The sequence below is a fragment of the Urocitellus parryii genome, chromosome 7 (genome assembly GCF_045843805.1).
Source record: "Urocitellus parryii isolate mUroPar1 chromosome 7, mUroPar1.hap1, whole genome shotgun sequence".
Classification (NCBI taxonomy): domain Eukaryota; kingdom Metazoa; phylum Chordata; class Mammalia; order Rodentia; family Sciuridae; genus Urocitellus; species Urocitellus parryii.
In genome coordinates this window covers 141,015,442-141,040,014 of record NC_135537.1, presented here as the reverse complement: position 1 = coordinate 141,040,014, position 24,573 = coordinate 141,015,442, and the positions used below count along the sequence as shown (strand labels likewise).

At 52.0% G+C, this 24,573-nt stretch overlaps 1 protein-coding gene across 6 annotated transcripts in view; it reads right to left on the bottom strand.

The window, feature by feature from the left end:
• Window positions 1–3,434: 3,434 nt before the first annotated feature.
• The window catches only part of Myo18a (myosin XVIIIA), a 98,354-nt gene continuing 77,215 nt past the window's right edge, over window positions 3,435–24,573 (bottom strand). For 4 of the 6 annotated variants that reach the window (XM_077800974.1, XM_026388751.2, XM_077800975.1 and 1 more), the window contains 15 exons: window positions 24,081–24,204; window positions 23,796–23,996; window positions 23,161–23,271; window positions 22,604–22,708; window positions 22,127–22,273; window positions 21,581–21,694; window positions 20,176–20,292; window positions 19,891–19,974; window positions 19,303–19,440; window positions 17,137–17,322; window positions 16,525–16,664; window positions 15,703–15,747; window positions 12,123–12,245; window positions 9,504–10,789; window positions 4,728–4,817 (listed from right to left, as the gene is read on the bottom strand). In XM_077800974.1, the coding sequence (XP_077657100.1) occupies window positions 9,508–10,789; window positions 12,123–12,245; window positions 15,703–15,747; window positions 16,525–16,664; window positions 17,137–17,322; window positions 19,303–19,440; window positions 19,891–19,974; window positions 20,176–20,292; window positions 21,581–21,694; window positions 22,127–22,273; window positions 22,604–22,708; window positions 23,161–23,271; window positions 23,796–23,996; window positions 24,081–24,204 (2,917 nt within the window). In that variant the 3' untranslated portion in view covers window positions 4,728–4,817; window positions 9,504–9,507. Of the gene's footprint in view, window positions 4,818–9,503; window positions 10,790–12,122; window positions 12,246–15,702; window positions 15,748–16,524; window positions 16,665–17,136; window positions 17,323–19,302; window positions 19,441–19,890; window positions 19,975–20,175; window positions 20,293–21,580; window positions 21,695–22,126; window positions 22,274–22,603; window positions 22,709–23,160; window positions 23,272–23,795; window positions 23,997–24,080; window positions 24,205–24,573 lie in introns of all 6 variants that reach the window. The other 2 variants (XM_077800977.1, XM_077800978.1) reach the window with 1 other exon arrangement.

Here is a 24,573-nt window from a genome sequence, read left to right as displayed (position 1 = left end):
CCAACTGTGGGTCCCTCTAGCTCTTACCCTGGCGATGAAGGGATGGGGTAATCAATGGCGATGAAGGAGATTCTATTGGCTGCAGTAAGGAGCTCTGGACTTAGGAGGCAAAGGTTCTTGTCAGCAATACCACCTTGTTTTCCACAGAGAGGTTTAGCCCAAGATTACAGTGCTAGTGACAGAAGCCCTCAGTTGAGCAGGTTTTGTATTTTTGCTTTGTTTTCACTACTACATGTGAACCCCATGTGAGACATGCAAAAGCAGCAGTCCCAAACCTAGTAGCACTTGGTACACTCCAAGCATGTCCCCAACTGCCCATCTGCCTGGAGGTGTCAGGAAAGAACATGTCCTAGGGGAAGATAAAAGGAGTTGGGTTGGCCACCAGTTGTAGGCAAGAACAAATTATCCTAGACTGGTCTGGAATGTGTTGCCTTGATGAACTGCTCCATCTTCCCTGAGAACCAGCTTAGAGGAAATGAAAGGGGAACAGAAAGGATTAACATTAGATTTAAGGCAGCAGTTTCTCCCAGGGATGATAATGGGACCCCTTATTCAGTGACCAAGGAAGACTGTGGACTCATCCCCCTCCCTTCCACTTTTGAGGCCTTTGGGAATCCATCTTCTAGTCCCCACAGCCTGCTTTTAGAACAGGAATGAATGAAATGACTTTAAAAAGTCTCCACCTTTCAGGTGGGAGATCTTTCCTCCGGACAGGTCTCCTGGGCTCTTTACTGAGGGTGCGGACAGCAGTCATTCTGGCTCCAGAGCCCTGGGGGAGAAACGGCAGTCATGGCATCTCTTGCAACACGCTCCCTGCCAAATTGATTCAAATTGGCTTGGATATGAACATATGATTAAAGGAGCGGCGCGATTCATTTATCAGGAGAGATTAAAGAGCGGCATCTGCGCAGCCTAGCTGGGGGACAATTAAGGAGCAAATCGCTAAGTGTCTGTGCCACCAGGCACAGGGGAGGGGGATGGGGGAAGGACAACTGGGATAATCTGCCAAGGGGATGCAAGGACAAAAGGAGGCAATTTTGGGGTCACTGCCTGCTCCTGTATTCTCTAGACACTATGGGGAGTCCTACAGGGCTTTGGTTCCCATCCTTGCCTCCTATTTAGGAGTGAGAGTAATCCTGAGGGTCTGCAATTAGAGAGAAGGATCTAGTAGGGCGGCTTTGAGCCTGGAGCAGGGAAAGATTTGCTTTGTTTCACAGGAATCACACACATCTTAGGGACCACAGCTACCGTGACTGTACAGGTGAGGGCAGGAATTTAAGAGAGCTCTCAAGTTGCACCCCAAATGAAGATGGGCTTCAGTAGCCCTATAGGTCCCAGGACCCCTCTGGGGAGTTGCTGATGCCAAGGGAATTGTTTTCTTCCCAGCCTAAAGGCTAGCACCCTGGCCAAGGAGCTTTACTGAAGCTTTGAGAAGGATTGGTCATATGAGGTGATGTCCTTTGGCTTCCCCAGATAGCCTGCAGCATGCTCTACCACCGCCTGTATTTCTCAAACTCAAGACCTTTGCATAGAATCCTCTTTCTTCCAGGGCTGGGGCTATAGCTCAGCAGCAGAGTGCTTGCCTAGCATGCGTGAGGCATTGGGTTCAATTCTCAGCACCACATAAAAATAAAATAAAGGCATTCTGTCCATCTACAACCAAACAAAAATTTTTGTTTTAAATCCCCTTTCATCCCAACATGGCCTGTCCCAGCATTATCCACATGTGGAAGTATTATCCTGTCTTCAAGTCCCAGACCAAAATAACAGCTCCTTTTAGAATCCTTTCCAGTCTCCCTTTCCCAAAGAGAATATCTCTGTCCATAACATGCCCAAAGCAACCTATTTGAACTTATAGTCTATTCCACATTGGTCTTCCTTATACAAGCCTTTGCCCACCCAAGACTTGCACATACTAGCAAGTGTAGTGTATATTTTGTGTTTCTGTCTCCTCCACTAAAAGGGAGGGACTTTATCCATCCTGAGCATCTAGGGCTATGCCTAGAGCACAGTAGGCAGTTATGAAATATTTCTTAACTTGTGAGCAAATAAATAAATAATTCAAGTTTTCTAACTTTAGCAAAGTCCTTTACTCCAAACCAGGCAATGGAGGTGGATGTTGGACTTTCCAGTGAACCAAAAACTGGAGTTGGTGTTGGAGAACTTTTGGGCAGGTGGTAGGGAGTTGCTCATATTATCTCCTGGGAGAAACATAAAATGCACCTATTTTACAGAAGGAGTAGAAGATGTGAATGACAGAACTGAACATGAACCAGCAGTAAAAGGAAAAAAACCCACAACTTTGTTTTTACTATCTTCTCCTCTCTATTGTGGGGCAGCAGAGGGGAAAGTCTCTATTGTTCAAAATGGATCCATTTCATACTTCTCTCCTGTTCATTTTCTGAATTTTCTTCCTCTTTCCCTTTTTTGACTTTCTGGGTGATTGACATCATTGGAGCCTCAGCATGAGGGCTGATACCCTCCCCGCCTCCCAGACAAAGCACTTGATTCCTGCAGTGATTATAACTGGCCACATTACAGAAGTTAGAAGAGGAACAAGTGGGTGTTGTTTCTTCCCCATGTGCATGAGGGGTCTCTTAGCTGTCAGTCTGAGGACAAGGCATGAACTAGGGCATGTGGGCAGGGAAGAAACAGCACTTGCAGCCTATTCAAGTCGCCTTTGTGGCCAAGGGAGGTTGAAGGCCAGAGTTCTGATCAAAAAGTCACCTTTGGAATGGCTAACTTAAGCTTTAAGAAGGGCTTCATTTCCCTGATAAGTGGATACTGATCCATAATGGGGGAGGGGCAAGGGAAGAATGGAGGCACTTTAGATTGGGCAGAGAGGAGTAAGGGGAGAGGAGGAGGTACGGGGGTGGGAAAGATGGTGGAATGAGATGGACATTATTACCCTACGTACATGTATGATTGCACGAATGGTGTGACTGTGTGTCCTGTACAACCAGAGAAATGAAAAGTTGTGCTCCATTTGCAAATAGTGAGTCGAAATGCTTTCTGCTGTCACGTGTAACTAATTAGAACAAACTTTTAAAAAGGGCTTGAATTAAAAAAAAAAAGAAAAAAAGGTAAGAGAAGATAAAACCCCTGCAGCTGGTGAGATTTAACAATCAAATGGACGATAATATTTCCTCATGGAGGCCAGGGGAGAGGAGGCTTGGACAACTCTGCCAACCTGAATTACAATCCACAGGCCCTCGGTGCAAAAGTTGGGGTTGTGTCATCCTCGACTAATCTAATTTCCTCATCCTGCCTGCCCCAGATGACCTACCAGGGTTCTTTGGGTGGCACAGTCTGACATGGGAGAAGGCGAGAACAAGGTGACTCTCTGGTGTCCCCAATAGTCCTGCTTCTGCCTTCACCCCTGTGATCACAAGGGACTTTCCCTGGGCCTGAAGGAAGAGGCAGGAAAACTGGCATAGCCAGGAGGAAAAGGGGCTTTATTTCCATACATCAGGTAAACGGGGAGAGCACAGCCCAGTGAGTACAAACCAATTGCAGGAGAGAAGGGGGACAGCAGATGGGAGTGGCTCCAGGCACTGCCCTTGGCCCCCAAGTCTGGTGGAGTTGAGGGGATAACTTTTGGAGGGGGCTGGGACCGCTTGTTTCCAGGTCTGGGATAAGTGTGTGGGGGCAGGGAGATGATACCAGCTCAGGACACTGGGTGAGGACTTGTGTCTGACACACACTAGTATCAACGGACACTCCCATCTTCAGTGGTTCTGACCACAAGCCCTCAACCCCAGGCCTTTCTTCTCAAGTTGAGCTTATGACCCAGGCAACTGGTACAGAGTAGAGGGAGGCAGTGCTTGGACAAGTCCCCAAGCTGGTGCAGGTGGAATGGGTTTACTATTAAATAGGGTCATTGCACTTAACGCACTGATGAGACGGAGAGGGTGGGTGGGGGCTGGAAATTCGATGGCATTTATGTACCCCGTCTGTGGAGGCTTGCTCAGCCCAACCAGAAGCACCTGGCAGCCCCTCCCCACACTGACTCTTAAGAACCTGGCCCCAGCTCTGCTCACCAGTCTTCCTGGCTGCACAGAGAAAGGACTGCACCCAGAAAAGTGGAGATGAAGAGATTTCCAAGTTGTTCCTGGGGGCCCCAGCTGCCACTGCAGCCGGCTCCCACTCTCAGGGATGTGGCTGTGATGGAGAGGTTGGATATTTAAATTAAGAAGTAAAAAGACAGCAGGCACTGAGAAGAGAAAGCCCTCATCCCAAACCAGCGGGAAGGAATTGCTGTTCCCTCCCCGACTCCTCCCTATGGACCCAGCAACCTTGAGTGGCCCAGTAGGCAATCTGTCCATCATCCCTGAGCAGGGGGCTGAGATGGAGGTCAATTTGCTGGCTCCATGCAGTGCCAGGCCACCTGCCACTGACCATGGTGGCCCTAGTAGAAGCCAAGAGTGTGGCATCTTTGAGGCAGGGAGGAGCAAAAAGTTCTCTTTTCAGAAACTCCTCTTTCTCCCACTTCTTCCACGTGGGGATGTCAGACACCCACAGCCTGGAAAGTCCCCCTGATAGCGGAGGGTCAGGGTGTTTCCCATGCAGATCAGCAGTCAGCGGGGGGGACCAGTGCCCCACTGGTTCCTGGGAGAGATGCCCAGGCAGGCAGAGGCTGTGGGGTGTGAGGGCTGAGAGCCACTCCCCTGGGCTATGCATTGGTCTCCGTCAGCTTTGCCTCTGTATCGCTGTCACTCAGATAGTTGTGGGAGTATCGGGGTCTGGAGGTGCCGTCCACAGGGTCGTGCTCATCATCAGATCGGTCAGGGGGAAGGGGCTTCCAGTGGCTGGTGGGGCTGCAGGGAGAGAGGAGTAAGGACAAGGTCAAGGACAAAGGACACTTCTACCCAGGAGTACCAAATCCCTGTTAGAGCACTCCAAACACCAGACGTTGCTAGCTAAAGACTTCTTGGCTCACCTAGAAGACATTCAATATAGTTAGAGAAAGGAGCACACCAGTTCAATTCTGAGAACTTTAAAAACCCATAGGACACGGGTACTGGAGAGCAGAGGTCTAGGACGTGAGTGGGTGTAAGAATCGCCTACAGAGTCCTGGGTCCTTCCTCTTAAAATTTTTGACTTGATAGCTCTTGGGTGGAACCCAGGGGTTCCCATCTTCAGCTTATTCCCCAGAAGATTCTGATGCAGGCCATCCACGAGCCACAGTGATGGAGACTGGATGCTTACAGCCTGGCTAAGGTAGGGGCTCTCTTAAGCAAGTTATTCTAAAAAAGATGGCTTCTAAGAAAGAGGAGCTTTCCCCATTGAATATTCCCAGATCTGAATTTCTTCTCCTAATCAGGGTTTCCTAAGGCCTGTGGGAACTTCTACTGTTGATCATGGCATCCTCTGTTAACAATAAGGAATGAAGCCTCAGGAATCGGGCTGCCAAGACCTTTGTTTCAGGGTGGCTCAATGGAAAAATCTCATAATCCCATTGAGTCTTCATCAGGTCCCTGGCTCTGGAAGCCTCCAGCTATCTCTCTGAAGATATGAAGAAGCATTATCCACTGGATGAAGTAGGATCATGACCTCTCACAAGGAAAGATGAGATCATGTTCTACCCAGTTCCATTCACCTTCTTTTTTGTTTATTTCCCAAGGCCCAGGAGCTACCTTTCCCTCCTATTAAAGTGCACTGTAATTTCAACACCATTTTAGAAAATATAGCCCAGTGTGACACCACTCCTACTGGGTCCCTGCTCTCGGCTGGGTCCTTAGAACTGCTGCCCTGCCCACTGCTCCAAGTGACAGAGGCCCACAGATCTGCCTACAGATCCTAGATATAGTCTACTTGGGCAAACAGGAATTCCATGCTCTCTATTGCCTGCAATTCTGATTTAAGAATCTGAGGAAGGCCCTTGATTTACTGGTCCTTTTAAAGTTCTATCGGAGGAAACAAGTTTCTGTGAGAAAAAAGTCACTTGGTTAGCTTCCCCCAAGGTGTCAGTGAGAGATCCAGAAGAAAGAATTCCATCACTGGATCTTCTTCTGTATGAGACACAGGCCTAGGCCCCCTGGATATGCTGTCTTATTCTGCACAGCAACCCTATAGGTTGGTATGGAGAAGCTGGTTCAAAGAGATGAAGCATCCTGCCCAAGGTCACACAGTCAGGATGTAAACCTGAACCTGAACTTCAAAGCCTTGAGAAAACTCCACTCTGCTGCTAGATTAGATACCTGAGAAGAAAACAAGATCAAACCTGCATTCTCCTGCTGGCCTGGGTGAGTGTCCAAGGGGTGTAAAAGACATGTATCTCGCTCTCTTCCCCTCCCCGAAGAGCCTGAGAGAATATATGTTCAATTATGCAAAATGGCTCAGGAATGGGGCAGTCTGGCTAATAGTTATTCTAGTTCTCATGAATGAATTAACATTTTTAAAGGAATCAGAATGGCACAAAACACACTTAGTACAAACTACATTGAACATAAATGAGTCTTATTTTGATGGAGCAGAGGTACTAAAGGACTCTGAGGTGACTCTAGGACAAAATTGTGAAACTCAATGATGGCTGTACAACACAGGAAAAAAAAAAACGGGGGTGGGGATTATTTTAGCTTTGGGGTTGTTTGAATTCTACATTATCAGGAGTCGGGTTTTGTTTTCATTTTTTATACAGAATTTCTGGGCACCCAGTGCTAAAGATCTGCTGTTAGGAAAAGGAAGGCCTGCCTGGCTTTGAGGAAAGACAGTGGAGTTATTCTGTGGGCAGAGGGGGTGAGGTAGATGCCAGGGCTGGGATCCAGATGCAAATGAGGCACTGCTGGAGAGCCCAGCCCTCTGAATCAATCGCAGCCCTGTGCTCCTCACCACTGTGTCATTCCCTCACCACTCCCACATTCAGACACCTGGGTAAATGACAGCCAGGTTTCTACGCTGTTCTGTCGAGGTGATGGGCAGAGGCGGTAGCAGCTGGAGAGGTGGTAAATCCCACGTCTCTCTTGCCTGGGCTGTGGATGATGCACTAGATCTCTGTTTGGTTCTTCCTTGGGTTCTCTTTAGCCAGTCTCCTTAGTAGCTTATACGGCCACAGCCATCAACGGGCCAACAGCAGGCAGCTCCCTTCCTCCCCAGGGCAAGAGTCATGGCTGGCAATTGGAACATTTTAACCAAATTGTTTAAAAAGCTTTCCTCTCCACAAGCCAGTGTCTCCTGCTCAGCAATGTCACAAACAATTTGGTACATAAGCTAATTCCCGCTGGGAGAGCCCAGGGTGGCAGCTCCCCTCCCCTTGACTTTGCTATGGATGCTGAATCAGTGTTCCGAATTCTCGTTCCTCATCACCAGATGGGAAGCTAAGCTTTGGCTCTGTCTCTGTCCTGTCCCACTCCCACCCTCACCCCTGGCAGAATATTCACCCCAAAGCCACTTAATGCTGGGTGCCAGGGAGATCCTCCCTCTGCTGCTTTTTCTCTCCAGCTCCGTGCTGGTTGGCTAGGTTCTGGCTGGGGGCCACTCTACCAACAGTGAATGCAATCCTCCTCAGAGCCTGGGGAGAGAGTTTTAGGACTATTCCGGCTTCTAGCTGGACAAGAGGAACTGAGCTGATGGGTGGAGGAGGAAAGAAGCTTTCTGTGTCTTTGTTCTTAATGATTTTCAGGTCAAGGGTGACGGTGGGCTGAGGGCACTAGGGTCTGAAATATGCTAGTTGCCCACCAGTTGGTGAGATGGCCTGTGTCTCCCTCTGGGAACGGGTGCAATACATAGAAGGGCCTGGCCTTCCATGCTTTCTAGACTTCCTCCTCCATCCACCCACTGTCTTCCTGTCATGGGGATTTGGGGCACTTAGCAAGGCTGCTAAGGGGAAGGCTGAAATAGTAGGCCAAATATTTTGACTCCTGTTTTTTCCACAATGGAGCTGACATAGACCCTAATGCAACTGAGATGCTTTACAAAGCACCCTGCAACCATCTGCCACATGGGGAAAGTGACAGAGCAGAGCTGAGCCCAAGGGTTTCAGAGTAGCTCATGCCCAAGGAATGAATTGGCCATGAGCCTGATCTGGGTTCAAGTTCCATCACTCCATCCACTCCCCCAATTCCATTCCATTGCCTAAGGTAACTTGCACTTCCATTTGTTCCATTCCTTAAAGGGACCTTCCATTGAACCCCTTTGGTATAACTAAGCTAAAGTCAGTATTTGCCCAGCTGCTTCACAGTACAAGCATGCAACAGGTGTGTGTTAGTTCATGCATTTGGGGAACAACTGCCTGAGCCCCTGGGGGGTACACTTTGGGGTTATACCTCCTGGGAAGCAGTAAGCTTACCCTGGGAGAGTACCATGTCAAAAACAGCTTCATATAACCAAGATGATCTAAAATGTCACCGCCCACCAGGGTAACTGGCAACAATGGGATCCCAGTGAGTCAGGCTCTGCCTCTCTTCCATAGTGGGGGTGTGGGCATAATGGGCCTAACTGCTAGATCTCCCTCCCCACAGGGAGAAGAGCTGGGGGAGGTAGGGGAGGCAGGAGAACCAGGAGGGGGCTGTCACTCAACAGCTGCTAATTTCTATTCATTAGAACTTTACAAGATGAGCAGAACAGAGGTGACGCCCATGTGTGGGCTGCCTGCAGGTGGGAGGGTTGGGGAGGGCATCGGGCACCTCCTGGGTCTGCTGTAGGGTATGGTGCAGTGTGGGCTGCAGCCCTCTGACCCTTGTCCTCCCAGACTTGAGATTCATGCCAGGGAGGAAGGTGGCTCTGGGAGTAGGGGGAGAGCAGACCAAAAGGCCACACAAGAGTTAGTTGGCCACTGATGCACCAACCCACAGCCAGGGTATCAGTTAGGGAGGGTCCTTTTCTGGGCCCAGCCCTATGGGGACATGAATAATAGCTCTCAAACAGGTGCTGTCTGGCATTCACATGTTGCCCACGTGCTCTGCACTGAACTGAATGGAGAAGTAGTTAAGGGCATTCAGCTCCTAACAATACCAGTTCCCACCTGTGTGACCTTGGTAAGGGACTTAACTTCTCCGAGCCTCAGCTTTCTCTTCTCTGAAACAGGGCTTTTCACATCTTTGTCATGAGGTTATCATGAGGATCAAGAATAAAGCATGGGAGGCTGTGGTTGTAGCCCAGTAGTAGAGCGTTTGCCTAGCATGTTTGAGGCACTGGGTTTGACCCTTAGCACCACACAAAAATAAATAAATAAAATAAAGGTATTGTGTGTCCATCTACAACTAAAAAAAAAAAAAAAAAAAAAAGAATAAAGCATGGCACAGTTCCTGGCCCAGGGTAAGGACTTGGTATGTAGGAGATATAATCCACATCACCAGTGAGTTGAGAGGCTGGCTCAAGGTTTGGAGTGACTAACCGGTTTAGCTGGTCCCTGCTCTCTGAGGTAGCCACAGGGCTCTCCAAGGCCAGGCCAGCCCAAGAGGAATGCAGATAGGACCTGAGCCGGTGGCAGGTAGGGAAGGGAGCAAGTTAGTTTGTGCTGAGTGGGACACACCATGCTGCACTCCACGCCAGATGCCACCTACTACACTAGTCGCTCTCAGGTCGGTACAGGTACCGCATCATCAGACTGTCCACCTCTTTCTTGCGCTTCTTCTCCTCCTTCTTCGACTGCCGGAGCGTCTGCCCAGCCTCCTCACTTTCTGTGGCAGGACCCTTCTTCACGCTTGACCCACTGTGACCTGAGACAGTTGAGCCACTGGATGAGGATGAGGAGGAATCAGACTCTGTCTCGGTTCTCTTTCTTCTCGATTTGGACTTCTTCTTGTTCTTCCGAGAGCGCCCCTTCCTCCTCCGCTTGTGCTCTGAGGAGCCTTCGGAGCTGGAGCTGGAGCTGGAGCTGCTCCTTCTCCTCCTGTGCTTGCTCCGGCTCTTGTGTCCACTGCGTGTCCTAGAGACATCAGCAGCTGAGGCAGAGCGGCGGATGCTGGTGCCACGTTCTGGGGAACCCAGTCGGGCGCTTCGGGCACTTTGGATACTCTTGCGATCGTCCTCCTCAGAGTCAGGCTCTAGGCTGCTTCTCTGGAATGGGACAGGTTTGTAGCTCAAGACCTCATTGATGGCAGCCTCCAGGTCTGGGTCCAGGTAGGAGCGACGGCTGACAGGACGGACGCTAGAACTGAGCGGCTCATCAGTGGCTGAGGCCAAGCCCCGTGGCTGGGGTGGCACGGACAGACTTCGGGCCAGCGATGGATGGCTGAACTCTGAGTGTGCCTCGCTCAGGGCCACACTGGCTCCATCATCCCACTCATCCAGGCAGCTCCGGCCCAGGGACATTCGGGAGTCGGGGCTCTCCCGGCCCAGGCCTGAGGCTCGGCTCCAGGATGGGCTGAGAGTCCTGGCCAGGCCTTCAAGCCGGGAGGTGCTGCGACGGGAGCTGGGTGAGCCTGACAGCGAGAAGCTCAGGGCGGAACGGGCCCCATCCTCCCCAGAGCCACGCCGTGTGGCCGAGGAGGCCCGGCTGACGGGCGCAGAGACTGTGGAGGCCCTGTCAAAATCTGAACCCCACCGCTTTTCCAGCCCCCGGCCTGCACGGCTTCCAACCTCTGAAAAGATGGAGCCACATTCATCAGGCTCCTTGGACCTCCGGCCCTGGCCCGGCTCTTCCCTGGGACCCTGGCGGGCTTTGCGGGGGGGCCTCTCCGGGGAGGTGGCGCGCTCACTCAGGGTGGTGAAGAGCGAGTCCTCGTCCCCCGTGCCCCCGATGGAGTCCTTCAGGGTCAGCCGTTTTCGATAGCTGAGTGAGCTCAGCACCGAGGCTGGCCTCTCCTCCACCCCCTTGGCATCCCTGGGGAGGCTGTTGAGGGCCGTTCTGAGTGGGGAGGGGAGGAGATAACCAGGAGTGGATGCAGAGAAGGAGAGGGAGAGAGAGGGAGAGAGGGAGAGAGGGAGAGAGGGAGAGAGGGAGAGAGGGAGAGAGGGAGAGAGGGAGAGGGAGAGAGAGAGAGAGAGAGAGAGAGAGAGAGAGAGAGAGAGGGGAACAGGCATTAAACCTCAAGAATAAAGACACAGGGGGAGGGAGGCAAAAGGAGGAGAAAACGCAGCAGCCCTGGCAAAGTGGTGGTGAGAGCGTTGGAGGAAATGAAGCAAAATAATTTGCGTCAGTGAAAATAGCTTCATGGAGAATGTCATGTAAATTAGACTATTGTTCTATTTCATCACTTTTCCCCCCTCTAAAACGTTTAGTTCAATTTATTTCATTGTCAACTACCTGGAGCCTCGTGCCACACTGTGGTGAACGGCAGTGGGGCGGGGGAAGGCGACATTATCTGCAATAACAAAATGCTGTTTGGCCGAATAAATTAAACCAATTAGAGGGGGCCACTGGGTACTGGTGGTGAGGGCCTGGACTTGGGGACGGGGCCTCAGGGAGTTGCAGAAGGGGGAGGAATACTACTTTTTCTACCCAGTTGGGGTTGGAGGCTAGGGAAAGATGTGCCCCGAAGGTTAAGGATAGGGAGGGGGAGGTGTGTGTGTGTGTGTGTGTGTGTGTGTGTGTGTGTGAAAGACAGAAAGCAAGCAGGGAAGTGGCTATGGGAGGGAAAGAGGAGGGAGCAGAGGAGGACAGCTCTTCTTGCCTGCTGCTATGCTGGTGAGTAGGAAATGAGAAAGGTGGGACCTGGCTTCCTAGGGTAGCTGTCTATACCATCAGAAGACTATGACTGGCTAGAAAATAGGGTGCAAGTGTCCCTATGGATGGGTGTTAGTAGGAAGCCTGTGGGGGCCAGAGATTAGAGGAAGGAGAGAATGGGCAGAGGATAGAAGTGTACCCATGCAATGACAGGACTCAGGAACTGGTGCCTATTCATACCATTCCTATCAGAATAGCAGAGATCCAGAGTGCCCCTATTCAGGTTGTGGGGTCCAGAGTCCCTTGTGTCACATCCCAGTCTTGATTCCAAGGGCTCAAACAATCATGTAGCCCTATCAAACTTGTTGAATGAATAAGAGGGGGTGAAGTTTATCTGGGAAAAATAAGGGAGACACGCCTGGCTAAAAAGCCAGCCTCCTCTTGTGCTTATTCTGTGGACAGCAGGAGAGCCACACAGATAGTGTGAGGCCTGCCCTCTCCGTACCAACGTACTGCTCAGTCACTCCTGGTGCCCCAGGATGGCTTTCCTCCCAGCTCAAGGCCACGTGCTCACCTGGAACTCTTCAAGCTGCCATCATCAGAAGCTGCCTTGGAAGGTCCCTTGTTTTTTGACAACCAGGACTTGACCCCATCGACCCGGTCCTCCAGCTCTGAGTCCACATCCGAGTCCCCTTCACTGTAGGTGTGAAGAGCAGAAAGGTAGGCAAGGATAGGCAGGTGGTGACCACCTGCTGCCCACAAGAGGGAGCCGAAGGGGGAGATGGTATGTCTTGGGCAGGGGTGGGAGAAGAGAAGCATGCATGTTGGTGAGTTAGGGAGGAGAACAGAAAGGTTAGACAGCACACCACTCGCAAGGAGCCTGTCCCCTCTTGGCAGGCCACACTGCATGAGAGACACTAAGAAGATCCTGAGAGCATGGAGACAACCCTATCCCTGGTATCAGTGACAGGTTATTCAGCTGATCAACCCAATGAAAATGACAAGGAGGTCATCCATCAGCAATTACAGCCAAATGGCTCTTTTGGTTAAAATCAAGACCCTTCAGCTGTTTTTTGAGTCCTGTGCTGCTATTTGTCTGCCATGCCCTAGATGGTGGTTACTGCTGCAGCTGTTCTGTGTGCTTTTATTTATTTGTTTGTTTATTTTTGGAACTGAGGATTGAACCTGGGGTTGCTTTACCACTGAGCTACATTCCCAGCCCTTTTTTATTTTGAGACAGGGTCTTGCTAAGTTACGTAGGGCTGGAAAGTTGCTAAGGCTGACCTCAAACTTGTGATCTCAAGTCACTGAAATTACAGACATGTGGCACCACACCTGGCTCTGCATGCGTACCAGAGAGGAACTGCAGGCCCCAGAGCAGGAAAAAAGGGTTTCACATGACTTCAAGTTAGCTTGAACCTGGAGGTCTCCTTAGCTGCTGGCAACACCAACCTGGGCACTAGGGTAAAGAGGTATTGGCCATATCCCAGACCCACCTTGTGGCTTCCCTGGCCCTTATAAATAGAGAAAGAAAAAGGAGAACAGGGAGGCATTTGCATCTTCCAGGTTAGGGAAGGCAAAGGCTTTGGGATCCAGATTGCCCCAAGAAGCCCAACTGGGCTCAGGAAGTCCCAGAAAAAGGCTCTGATTCTCCAAGCCTCTCCTCCCTTCCTCAGGCGGCCTCTGGCCCTTGCTCCCCACTACTGCTTCTAGCCAGGCTGACCTCAGGACTTACAGGAAAGCCCCAACAAGGCAGATTCTGAAGCTGGAGTCACAGGTAACCCCCTCATGAAGCTGTTGGGTCTTAGAGACAGCTTCTAAGTGAGAATGCTTTTCAAATTCTGCAAAATGTCTGCTCACCAAGTTCCCCTGTTACAGATAGGCTGGGATTTCTCCTTGATAAAAATTTCCTTTCATCTGTGTCAACAGGAGCGGCCCTGTTCCTGAATTATGTTCTTGAATAAATAGCCACATAGCCATGCGCGCGCGCGCGCGCGCGCGCGCACGCACGCACACACACACACACACACACACACACACACACACGCCACTACCACTGCCACCAGAGGAAACCACCAGACTCGGTTCTGGGGACCGTGAGAGAGCCTGACTCATGGGGAGGGGAATAAAGAGGCATATTTTATGGGCTTCCGTCAAATACAGAATTATAACAAAGACGAGGCTGGCTGATGCCCCGGGTAAACAGGAGTTTAGCAGACAGCCCCAAAACCGCTAATGCAAGCCCTGTGCCCATCAGAGCCTGGCAGATTTACTGTGGTGCATGGGCCCCATGGAACGCCAATACCACCTGATTTATACACCCGTGCAAAAAACCTCCCTCTGTAGCTTCAGAGCTGGTAATTTATCACCGCCGTTCATAACCGTATTGATTGCCCTTAGAAAGGAGGTGCTGTATGCATCGCGAAATCTATGTCTACATGTTAAAAGCGTTTCTGTATAAATCTCCCTTAATACTGCGCTGTTTACTGCTTTCATTAAGGTTATGGCAATAACAACTGTATCTCTAAGTAAATCGAAACATTATTTTTCTGCCCGCCTTAGCATGCTCGCTCGATAACTTGGAGCTGGGGCCCAGAGAAGCTAAGAAAGGAACCATACCACCTCTCTGCCATCAGCGGGACCCAGTCAGAACCACACGTTCCCGTGCGCCTGCGTTGAGTGCATGCTGGCGTGTGTGTGTGTGTGTGTGTGTGTGCGTGTGCGCGCGCGCGCATGCATACAAGTGTGAATGTGTGTGTGCCTGGCACTAGCTGGGAATATGATATTAAATGCGCATTTTATCAGCCCTTGAAGCTCTGACTGCCCAAGGATGGCAAGGCTGGAACACACATGGGACACATAGATGTGGGCCCAGAATACGAATTTTCCTCCTTACATTCAGAACAGCAATTGGGTTGAGAGGCTGGCCTGCTTGCCCTCACCTCCCCTTTAGTTGCAAGCATCCAAATGATGTTCGGGTTCTTTTCCTTAAATAATCAGGCCCGTAAACAAACTCCAGGGGCAGGCAGGCTCAGGGGGCAGTTGAAATTTTAAATGGTTGGAATTAAACCTTGTGTCAAATACAATTTATGTCCAGGCTCATGTGCTATTAGTTAACTGGGAGCCGAATCGCGGGGGAACAAACAAACGGAGACAGAACGGTGGGGGATATTAATTGTGTGTGACAACTGGGCTCCAGCGGCCCTCTATCACTGTTACACACTATTACATTTATCATTAGCTCTCACTGAGTCCTTTGCACGGCCGCCAGCCCATCCTGGCCAGGGGAGGAGGCCTGCCAGGCAAGAGAGTGGGGGAGGAAACCCAGTGCCATGCTGAAAAAACAACCTCCAAAAACAACCCTGTCGAACTTGACAGAGGATCAGCCGGATCTGCCTGAAGGCCTACACATCAGCATCTGTGGTCCAGCTCCCACCCAGAAAGAGAGAAAAGAAGGGGTGGATTTCCTGGCTTCTACTGTCTGATAGACAGCACCAACAGACACCCAGGGCCTCTGTCCCAGGTGCCCACAGTAAGCAAAGTAAATACAACTGGCCTTGTTTCCTTCCCCTGCCATGGCAGAGTGGCCAGTGATTAGCTGCCTGAGTGCTTTCTCCAAACAAGCAGTTTCGGATACTCCTCACCTCTACCCTTCTCTGCCAAAGGAAGGTGGTAGACCTTCAACACGAAACATACTGCTCTTTTCAGGCAGCTCAGGCTCCAAAGGAGCCTAAGGATGTAGACAAACTGAGCCAGAACAAGCATCGCTCCAGAGAGACAGACAAGGGAGGTGGGCACACTTGGCTATAAGGGAGGGAGGGCTGGAACTGAGGAAGGTAGGCTGGAGTGCTGCCCCAAGAAGCGAAGCATTGCTTTCTGATGGGGCCTCCATCCTGCCCGTATCCTCCCTCCATCCTGTGCCCCATCCTTCCAAGGAGCATGCTCCATTGCCCGCCTTCTGCCTCTGGACAGTTCCCGCCTCCCCTGAGGACAGTCAGCAGTGTTAGCATTACAGACCAGCTAGGGAGAAGAGAGTGGGGAGACCCGTGTGTCCACATGCGGCATGCAGCAGGGACCCCTGGAGGGAACCCCGTGTTAGGGGTGGTTAGACACCCGCCAGGAGAGGCAGAGAGCGCATGCGCTCCAGTCCTCACAGTTTATTCTTTCTTTTCTGATACTTTGTCACCATGTCCTGCAAACTGGAAACAGAAAATAATAGTGGGCAGGGAAGCCAAAGGAAGACAGAAAAAAAATCAATGGGCAAATGGAGGCAGGCCCCCCAGCCAAGGCCCTCTCTTTCCTCATCAAGAGAGGGCTCTGGTTAGCTGAGACCAGGCCAGGGCATGAGTGATAAGTGTTGTCCTTAGAACCTGGCTTGGACCACCCCTAGAAGCCATCCCCCACCCCAAGGAGCTGGATCTCTGGGCCACCTAGATCTGCCTGCAGGATGGGGCCTGGCCCGGAGGTGGGAGGAGCAGGTCTGAGGTCCCTCGGGGGCTTCTTCAGGGCCTGGCCTCATCCCTGCTTTGCTGGTCTTCTCACTTTGTGACTCTCTCCTCAGCCTGGGACTACAAATCTCTCTCTCCTAAGCCATTCCCTGGGTGGGTTTTATGGGAGAAAATCTCTGGCACAGTAACAAGGCATCACAGCCTTTAAATCTCTGCTCTCCCCAGAGTGGGGCAGGCGCCATCGGAAACACAGCTAAACGGGGGAATAACTCATCTTGAACAGGCAGAGCTAGAGAGCCAGGTCCTTCCGAGGCCTGGGGAGAGAAGGAAAGGAGACCCCTTACCTAGCGTCTAGCCTACCCTTTGCCCCTCAGGCCAGGGTCCAGGATGGAATCTGATAGCAAGGGGAGGGTGGGTTGGTGGCTTGGTGGGGGACACAGAGGTTGCAACTGTCACCTGGGGCCGCATTCCAGAGGTGGTCAAGAAGGCCTCCTTGCTGGCCATAATGCCACAGAGGCCACTCCTCACCTGTTGATGAGGTCCTCATTCTCATCACTCTCCATCTCGTCCTCAATGGCAGCCTGCAGGTCCCCAATGCGCTTGAATGCCAGCTTCAGGTCAGCCTGCAGGCTCTGGTTAGCAGCTTCCAGACTCTCCAGGTCCATCTCCTAGGAGGGAAGGTGGGAAGTCCAGTGTGCAGAGGGCCATTCTCTCCTCCAGCAGCCCCAGATATTTACTTTGTGGGTACCTCAGGTGGGGACTCTGGGTATTGTACAGTCAGGTGTTTAGAAGCCTAGGAAATCCAGCCTTCTTTTATTTTCCCTTTCTCTGCCCAGTGGGAGCTGGGCAGTGGATATAGATGTCTACAGCAAGTCTCTCTTAGCTGGCAGAAGCTACCTGGGTGAGGCTATGAGCTCCAGGGCCACTGGGCTGGTAGGGCCTGGCCTTACCTGATGGAGACTCTGGTGCTACCCTTGGCTCTCCAGCCTGCCCTCAGGACTGTCCTCCTGACATGCTTCTCCCCACTCCCATTCTCTGAACCATGGTGTCTCCAATCCCACCTCCTAGCCCAGAATGAGGTGTGTAGCCAGTGCTACTCAGGGGGCCTCCACTATGGGGTCTGGGGAGCAGGAGGCCTACCAGTTCATGCTTCTTGCGGCTCGCCTCAGCCTCCTTCTTGGCGAGCTCACCCATCTCCTCCTTGGTGTCCCGGAGCTGCCGCTGTAGCCTCTTGTTCTGTTCTTTCTCCCGGTTCTCTGCTGCAGCGCGCTGATCCCGTTCCTCAGTCAGCTTCTCCATGTTTTCCTTGAGCCGGCTGGCCAAGCTCTGGGTGGTCAGGTAGAAGGAAAGACCAGCAGGTAGGCCCATTGGCCAGGCAGGGCAGGAGCAGCAGGGTTCTGAGCCTTTGGCTAAGCTCTGGTTCTGCCACTCACTGGCTATGTGGGTAAGGAAGTGAAACCAGGGGTGGGGGGTTCCTTTGCTTTTCTGAAAAATGTGGAGGATGACAACTGTCTTAATGGTCTTTTGAGGATCTAATAAGGCAGTGAATGTCAAGGCACTTCAGAAGAGAAAGTGTTGAGGTCATTATTATCACTACCAAGATTGAGGGAAGTTCTGGGCAGAGCCAGGGCCTCCTACTGACCACGGAGGAGACACTGAACCAGTTCAGAGACACTGAACCCAGAAGCCCCAAAAGCTAGATCCTATGCTCAGAGATACTTGGCTTTATTTAGAGTTCCCAAGATTAAGAGGAAACTAAGCAGTCATCAGTTTCCAAGCAGACAGCCATCTCTCGAAACCCATGGATCTCTCTACTTTCAGAAATCTGAACATGTTTTTCCTGGACAGGAAGAAGGACACTGAGCAAGAAATGAGCTGGGAGTACAGTGTGTGAGGGAAGGACCCTGCACCTGGATCTAATCCTGCTCTATCACTGACGGGGACCTCTTAATCCCTATGTCTCTAAAGTAACAGACCCAGGTTATAGGACGACTGAGGGTCATTTGTGATCAACACTGATGGGTGTAAACCACAACATTACCTTTCTGAGCAAAGGGTAACCTGAGGGAAGGACTGGGGCCCAAGAGAAAAGGGGACAAACCTAGCAGGTTGGCCCAATGGCCTCTTCTGCCCCCTGACAGGTTTGTGACCTCAGGCAACCCATATAATGCTTTCCTGTATGTGAAATGGTGACTGAAATATTACCAACTGTCTTGCAGCAGTGGAAGGCAGAAAATGAACTACTAAGTTTCTATAACTCTTGCTAGCTCTCATGAGGACTGGGACCCTGTCTGGAGAAGTTCAGCCAGACTCCCTCTTACATCAAGTTTATCAATGCCCTCAGGTGTCCACCTGTTTCCATTCCTCCTCTAGAGCCTGCTCTGATGACTGAGCAGCTGAAGGACAAGGAAGCAGGGATGCTTTTCAGTGACCATACCCATGAACACAGTTCTGAGGCAGGACGGCTTAAACAAATGTTGATAAGCTTGGGAAGGGGGAGGACTTCCAAATGAGACAAGAGGGGCATAAACACAGAGAAAGAATTCTGCCTGCCTCTCTCTCTCTGTTAGGGCTGGAACATGTTGGCTTAGGGAGATTGGAGAGAAAGGACTGACGTGGAGAACAGAGATTCCACTGGGAGAAAGGAGGGATAAACAGAGAAGGAAAGAGGTCAACCCCAACAAGAGTGTTGGGGGGGAGGGTTAAAAAAATGAAAAAGAGAGAAGAGGAATGGGAAGAGGAGAAAAGAAGAAAGGGGAAGAGGGTAAGAAAGAGAGACAAGATCAACGAGAGGAAAAATATAAAGGGAAAAAAGAATAGGTCAATAACAGAGAAAAATGAATAGAGACGGAGAAAAAGCAGAGCTGGGAAGGGTGGAAGGAAGGGAAAAAGGGAATGCAAAGGGAAGGGGAGAGGAGGAGAGAGCGGTGAGATGAGAACAGACTTCAACCCTTGGAGCAGTGGCGCCATCCGCTGCATATTTATGACCCTGCCAGAGAGCCAAGTGAGGGGGACAGGCGGGGGGGAGCTCGCGGTGGAGGAAAATATGAAGACGAAAAGCTAAGCTGCTCTGGTCCCTTGGCAGAAAGCAAGCACGGAAACAGAATGTAAAGCAGGCAGGCTCTATGGTGCCCAGAGAGCAGGCCAGGCGGGTGGGAGAGGGGCCCCCGCTCCGTCAGCTGGCCTGGCAGCTTGGCAGAGGCCTCTGAGGAGTGTCCCTGGCTTGCCCAGCCCTGTGGAGCATGCGTGCCTCCAACTACTGGGGCAGCTCTCCCCTGCTTGCTGCGGACCCGTAGCTGAACCTACCTCCAGCCGCTTCACTTGGGTCCTTTCAAACTCCAGACGTGTCTCCAGCTCCCGGATCTTTGCTTCCTGCCTGCTCACCAGGGACTTGTCCACCATAGACTGCTCTAGAAACTCCACTTGGCTCTGGAGGGCTTGTAGCTGGAGTGGAGTTGGGGGGGGGGGGAGCAAAGGAAGAAAGAACTGAGCCCAGAAATGGGCGGGGGGGGGGGCAAATCTGGGGCAGAGTCTGGGGCAGGCGATATCACCATGGTGACCCGAAGGCTGAGGCAGGGAGGCATGCTGAGGGGAAGGTGGGAGGAGGGGGCCACAGGCATCCCTCACTGCCCCAGCGCTTGGCACAGATCTTGCCCTTTGGAGAGAATGGAGAATGCTAAGGACCAGAGAGGGAATAGAAATGTGAAATGAGGCAGCCAAAGCCAAAATGTCTGCTCCGGTGATATGGCTGCAAGCCTAGTTCTTCTTGCTAGTTTATATTACTACTTGGAACACAGATGGTAGAGGGACACACTTTCCATACTCTGAGCTTAGGGGACCATCCTCACAGAGTGACCCTGCCCCATCTCTATCAAGGGAGTCCCCAGTGCCCACCTTCTCCTGCAGCTCCTGTTTCTCCTTGTTGGCTTCCTCTAGCTGAGCTTGTAGATCACTCATCTGTGCCAGGTCCCTGGAAGCCTGAGAAAAAGGTGAGAACATGGTGTACAGGATCCCCCTAAACACAAGTCCAGGGCCCCCACTTCCACCGAGGGCCTGGGCACCCTGACTCCCACACTGTAGCCATCCTAAAAAAAGTGGCTAAAAGGGGGATCCAGAAGGTGATCCAGAAGAGCAGTGACTGGTGGGTTGCATGGTGGGACACTCCTGAGGAAGGGGTACCTGAGCCACTGCAGCCTTGTGCTTCTTCATCAGCTCATTCATGTCCTCCTGATCCTCTTCTAGTCGGTTCTGGATCTCATTCTTCTCACGCTGAAGGCGGCTCAGCTGCTCCTCCAGCTGGATGAAGGCAGAGACAGCTCAGAGGGCAGCAGGCCTGGCATGCCTGAAGGCCCCAGGTGGCAAGTCCAAACCTGCCCCCATGCCACCTCCTCTAGGTAGGGGTGGCAGTCGGGTGGGGAGATGATGATGGGCTGGGTCACTGGCTGGAGTGAGTTCCAGGACCAGTGATACTCAGGGAGCTGTTTGACATGCTCTGGGTAGGGAGAGGAGGGAAAGGGCTGTCTGGGCAGGATAGGCAGGCCCTTGGCTTCTGTGCTAAATGACAGCTGCTTTCTGGCAGCTCCTTTGAGGCTAATGAGAAGACAGAAAAAGTCTTCCCAGAACAAATGACCCGACATCCTGGCACTATCAACCTAGCCCCTGACCTATGTGTACTCTGCCTGCTTCAGGCCCCAGAAAAGGACCCTTCAAGGTGATGATGACCCCTGGCTTGGATTCTCATTTCCCCTGGGTCATCCAGCCCCCACAGCCAGTCCACTCTTGGGGGAGGGGAAGAGACAGCCAACAGCAGCTTCAGGAAATGAATGAATCTATTAGCCTGTAATTCCAAACCAAAATGACTGCGTTGGCTCCTTCTCTGCCCCATCCATCTTGTTACTGGGCTGTGGGGAGCTGGGGAAGCCTCCGCCAAGAAATTTATTAACTCGGATTTAAATAAAATGGTAATTTTATAACAGCCTTTTTTAACACAATTAAGGAATTTGAATTACTCACCTGAAAACTGCTGAAGAGCACAAATGTCAGGAGGATAAATCAAGCCCATGAGATTGGCATCTCTGGGTGGCAGGGCGACTAGCTAGGGGGCCATGAAGCCAATGGCCAAACCCAGCCTCCTCCCTTGCCCCATTTCCAGCCCAAGGAGGTACCAGTGGCCGCATCCCGGTAGTGAATTCTCTGCCGATGGATGGGCCGTGGGAGAGTGGGGAATTAAAAGAGAGGCATTAAATAAGAGCTCTAATTAGCTGCCGCTTGGGCTTGTCAGTGGGCTGGGCATGGGGAGGGGAGGGAAGCTGAGCCATCCCATCCTCTTATCGGTGCTTCTGCTAATCTCCAGGCACCTGTTTACATCCCTCAGCCACATTAGCTGCCTTTATTTATGGTGCTGGGGCCTGTGGCCAAGTGGCCAAGCTCCCGAAAGCAGGTGGTTAAACAGGGAGATGGGCCTTGGATGTCTCCCTCCTCCAGGGCCTGTGCTCTGAGTGGAGAGAGGCAGAGGATAGGAGACCACTGTCATGATTCTGTTTTCCCTCCCCCCAATCTCTGCCATGGACACCTGGACCCTTACCGCTGTCTTGGCCTTGACGATGTCATCAATCTGCAGGTGAAGGTCTTCGATCTCTACCTCCATTGCTTTCCGTGCTTTAACGGCTGCTGCACAAGTGAACTCTGACTCCTCCAGCTGGACACAGAGCCACCCCACCCCAGGGAGAAACATCAGCCACTCCCAGGAGGCAGGAGGGATGTGCAGGGTGCTCAAAGGGCAGAGGGGGCCCAGACGCTTTCTTCCTCCTCTACTCACTTCAGACCCAAGGCCACAGCCATGCTGTGGTGCACACACAGGCCTTCCTCCCACAACAGGGGTGTGGGCACCAGGCCATGCCCACTCCACCCCAGGGTTTGGCAGTCAGGCTGCACAACATACAAAGTCCCTGGGGGCTTTGGTTGCTACAGAGGACTTCTCCCCACATTCCTGTCACTCTCCTTCCCAAGGACTCAAGAACCCATGAGAAGCGAGAGAGAGATAAAAAAAAAAAAAAAAAAAAAAAAAAACAACAACTAAAAACAAGCTCCCTTGTTCCTGGAACCAATAACTTCCTTTTAGTAAAGATACCTGGTTCTTTAGCTGGGCGATCTCCCTCTTGCTAGGGGCGTTGTTCTTCAGGTGGTCCAGCATGATCTGGGCATCTGCCAGCAGGGCCTTGGTGCGCTTCAGATCTTTCCGCAGCCGCTTCTCTGACTCAAAGTCCCGCTGGCTCACCTGGTAGACACCAGCAGTTGGGACTCTGGGCTTTACCACAGGGCCTCCTCCTGTCTTTCCCAAGTCCACTCTTCATCCCTGCCCTCATTCTCAGGGTCGCCCAAATGAGCAAGAATACTGAATATGCCACGATCACACCAACCAACATACATTGGCCTGGGTGTGCCAATGTATGGGGATGTCCCCATCCCATAGGTGATAGACAGCCCCAGAGCAGCACAGGTGGGGACTCTAGAGCTCTCCCCAACCTCACCCATCCCAGCTTCTTGGCCCCAAGACTGCCCTCTCATCCCCAGGCTGGTGGGACAGGCAGATGGCGGGCCCCTGTACCTGGTCGCTCAGTGCGGCAAGTTTGCTCTCTAGCTCCCTCTTCTCCCGCAGCGCCTTCTGCTTGTCTTCATACTCTTCCTCAAGCTGCACTTCCATCTGCTTTAACTAGAGTGCCATGGGGAATGGAGACCAGAGTCAGGCAGTCCCCTTCCCTGATGGGTCTCCCACCGCAAGAAAACAGTAGGGCAGGGCAGAGCATGGGTGACCCCAGAGAGGTCAGAACCCAAACTCCAAATTCCTAGAATCTCACAGAAGCTTAAGTGGACGGGATGGCAGATCACACAGCTACCTGGGCCACAGTAAAACTCACTGCAGAGTGAGGACCTGTTGGGCCAGGCTAGCTGGTGATGGACACCCCCAGAGCAGGACAGGTAGGCAGAGTCTGTAAGCTCTAAGGGACACATCCCAGCCCATGCAGGGATTCTGAGAAGAGATTCTAGGTCCAGAATCTCAGTGGAAGATAGGGTGGCTAAGGCAGGGAAACAAAGCCCCTCACTTTAAAGTAGTTACGGAGGAACGGGTATTTATACTGGTAAATAAGGGCCCCGATACCATACCTTCTTCTGACATGACTGCCGGGCCTCCTCGACCTCCTCATCCCGGCTCTCCATCTCCTTGGAATGGGTCTGTCTCACCCGCTCCATCTCCATCTCTAGACGCAGCTTGGCCTGGAGGTGATTGGGAGTTGGGCCTGGGTTTGACCTTAGGAGCAGGGAACATCTCTGCCACCGGTTCCCTTTGCTTGCTCACACTTTTGCTCCAGTGGCAGCAGGATTCTCCAGAGAAGCTGGATTCCCTGACTAGATGTCTGGCACAGGCCCAGGGAGAGACTGCTGGGGGTGGGGACAATCCTGCAGCTTTTCTACTTGGTCTGCAGGCTCTAGCTCCCTGAATGGACTTGGCAGCTCAGTGGCAGGCTGGGTGAGCTCATGGCCTGCTGGCTGCAGTGCCTCCTGAGCCTCTCACTACTAGAGCTCAATCAAGATTTGTTTTTGTGGAAAGCTTAATTGTCTTCACACTGTGGCTGGCACAGATCCTGTGCTCACTCAACATTTTGTAAGTGAATAAGTGAAGAGGTGAATGAATAAATGAATGTGGATCCTGCACTCCTTTGGCCCATACCCTGGGTTAGTGGTGGGATGACAGTGGTTCCTGCCATGCCTCCTCCCTCCCTTGGCCAAGCCTCAAGCACCTGCTCCAGCATCTGGATGGTCCCCGCCTGCTCATCTAGCTCCTCTTCCTGATCCTTGACTTTGGCCTCCAGGTCCCGGAGCTGCTTCTTGACCTTGGCCAGAGAGGCCTCGTCCTTAGACTCTTGGGAAGAAATATCTTGGAGCTCAGCCTCCAATGAGACGACCTTCTGTGTGAATCCCGCAATGTCCATGTCTTTTTCCTGGAGCAAAAGAGAAGATGAGGCTGGTGCAGGGCAGGTCCCAGCCTCTTAGGGGGATGGGACGTGGAAGGTGGCACCACATACCTCCAGTTGCTGCTTCAGGCTAAAAGCTTCAGCAAGAAGCATGTCCTTCTCTCGCTGCAGCTTCTCCCGCTGCAGCTTCTCCCGCTGGGCCTCCTCATGCGCTTGTGAGAGCTCACTGTCAAACCTGTGAGGGAGCAACGTGACCTCCTCAGGTACAGGTGGAGTTGGGGTTCCACACACAGAGACTGCTGGGAAGTGGTACCCCGGATTCGGATGAGGCATAAGCAGGGTTGGGGGGCATACAGCCCTAACTTTGGGACAGCAGTGAGGTGGGAGTGATAGTCAGAGGTAATAGGTCAAGCTACTGAAGCCCTGCTGAGTAGCCATGCCTTGGTCTGGGGCATTTCATTAAAGAGGCCCTTTCTGTGGGGTCTGCTCCTGGGAAAAAGGCAGACCGACTCTCTTCTTTGGAGTTAAGTCTCTACCTTTGCCATTTCAAAAGATCAAAGAATGTGGAGCCAGGGTGAGGGCAGAGTGGGCATGGGAATGGGTA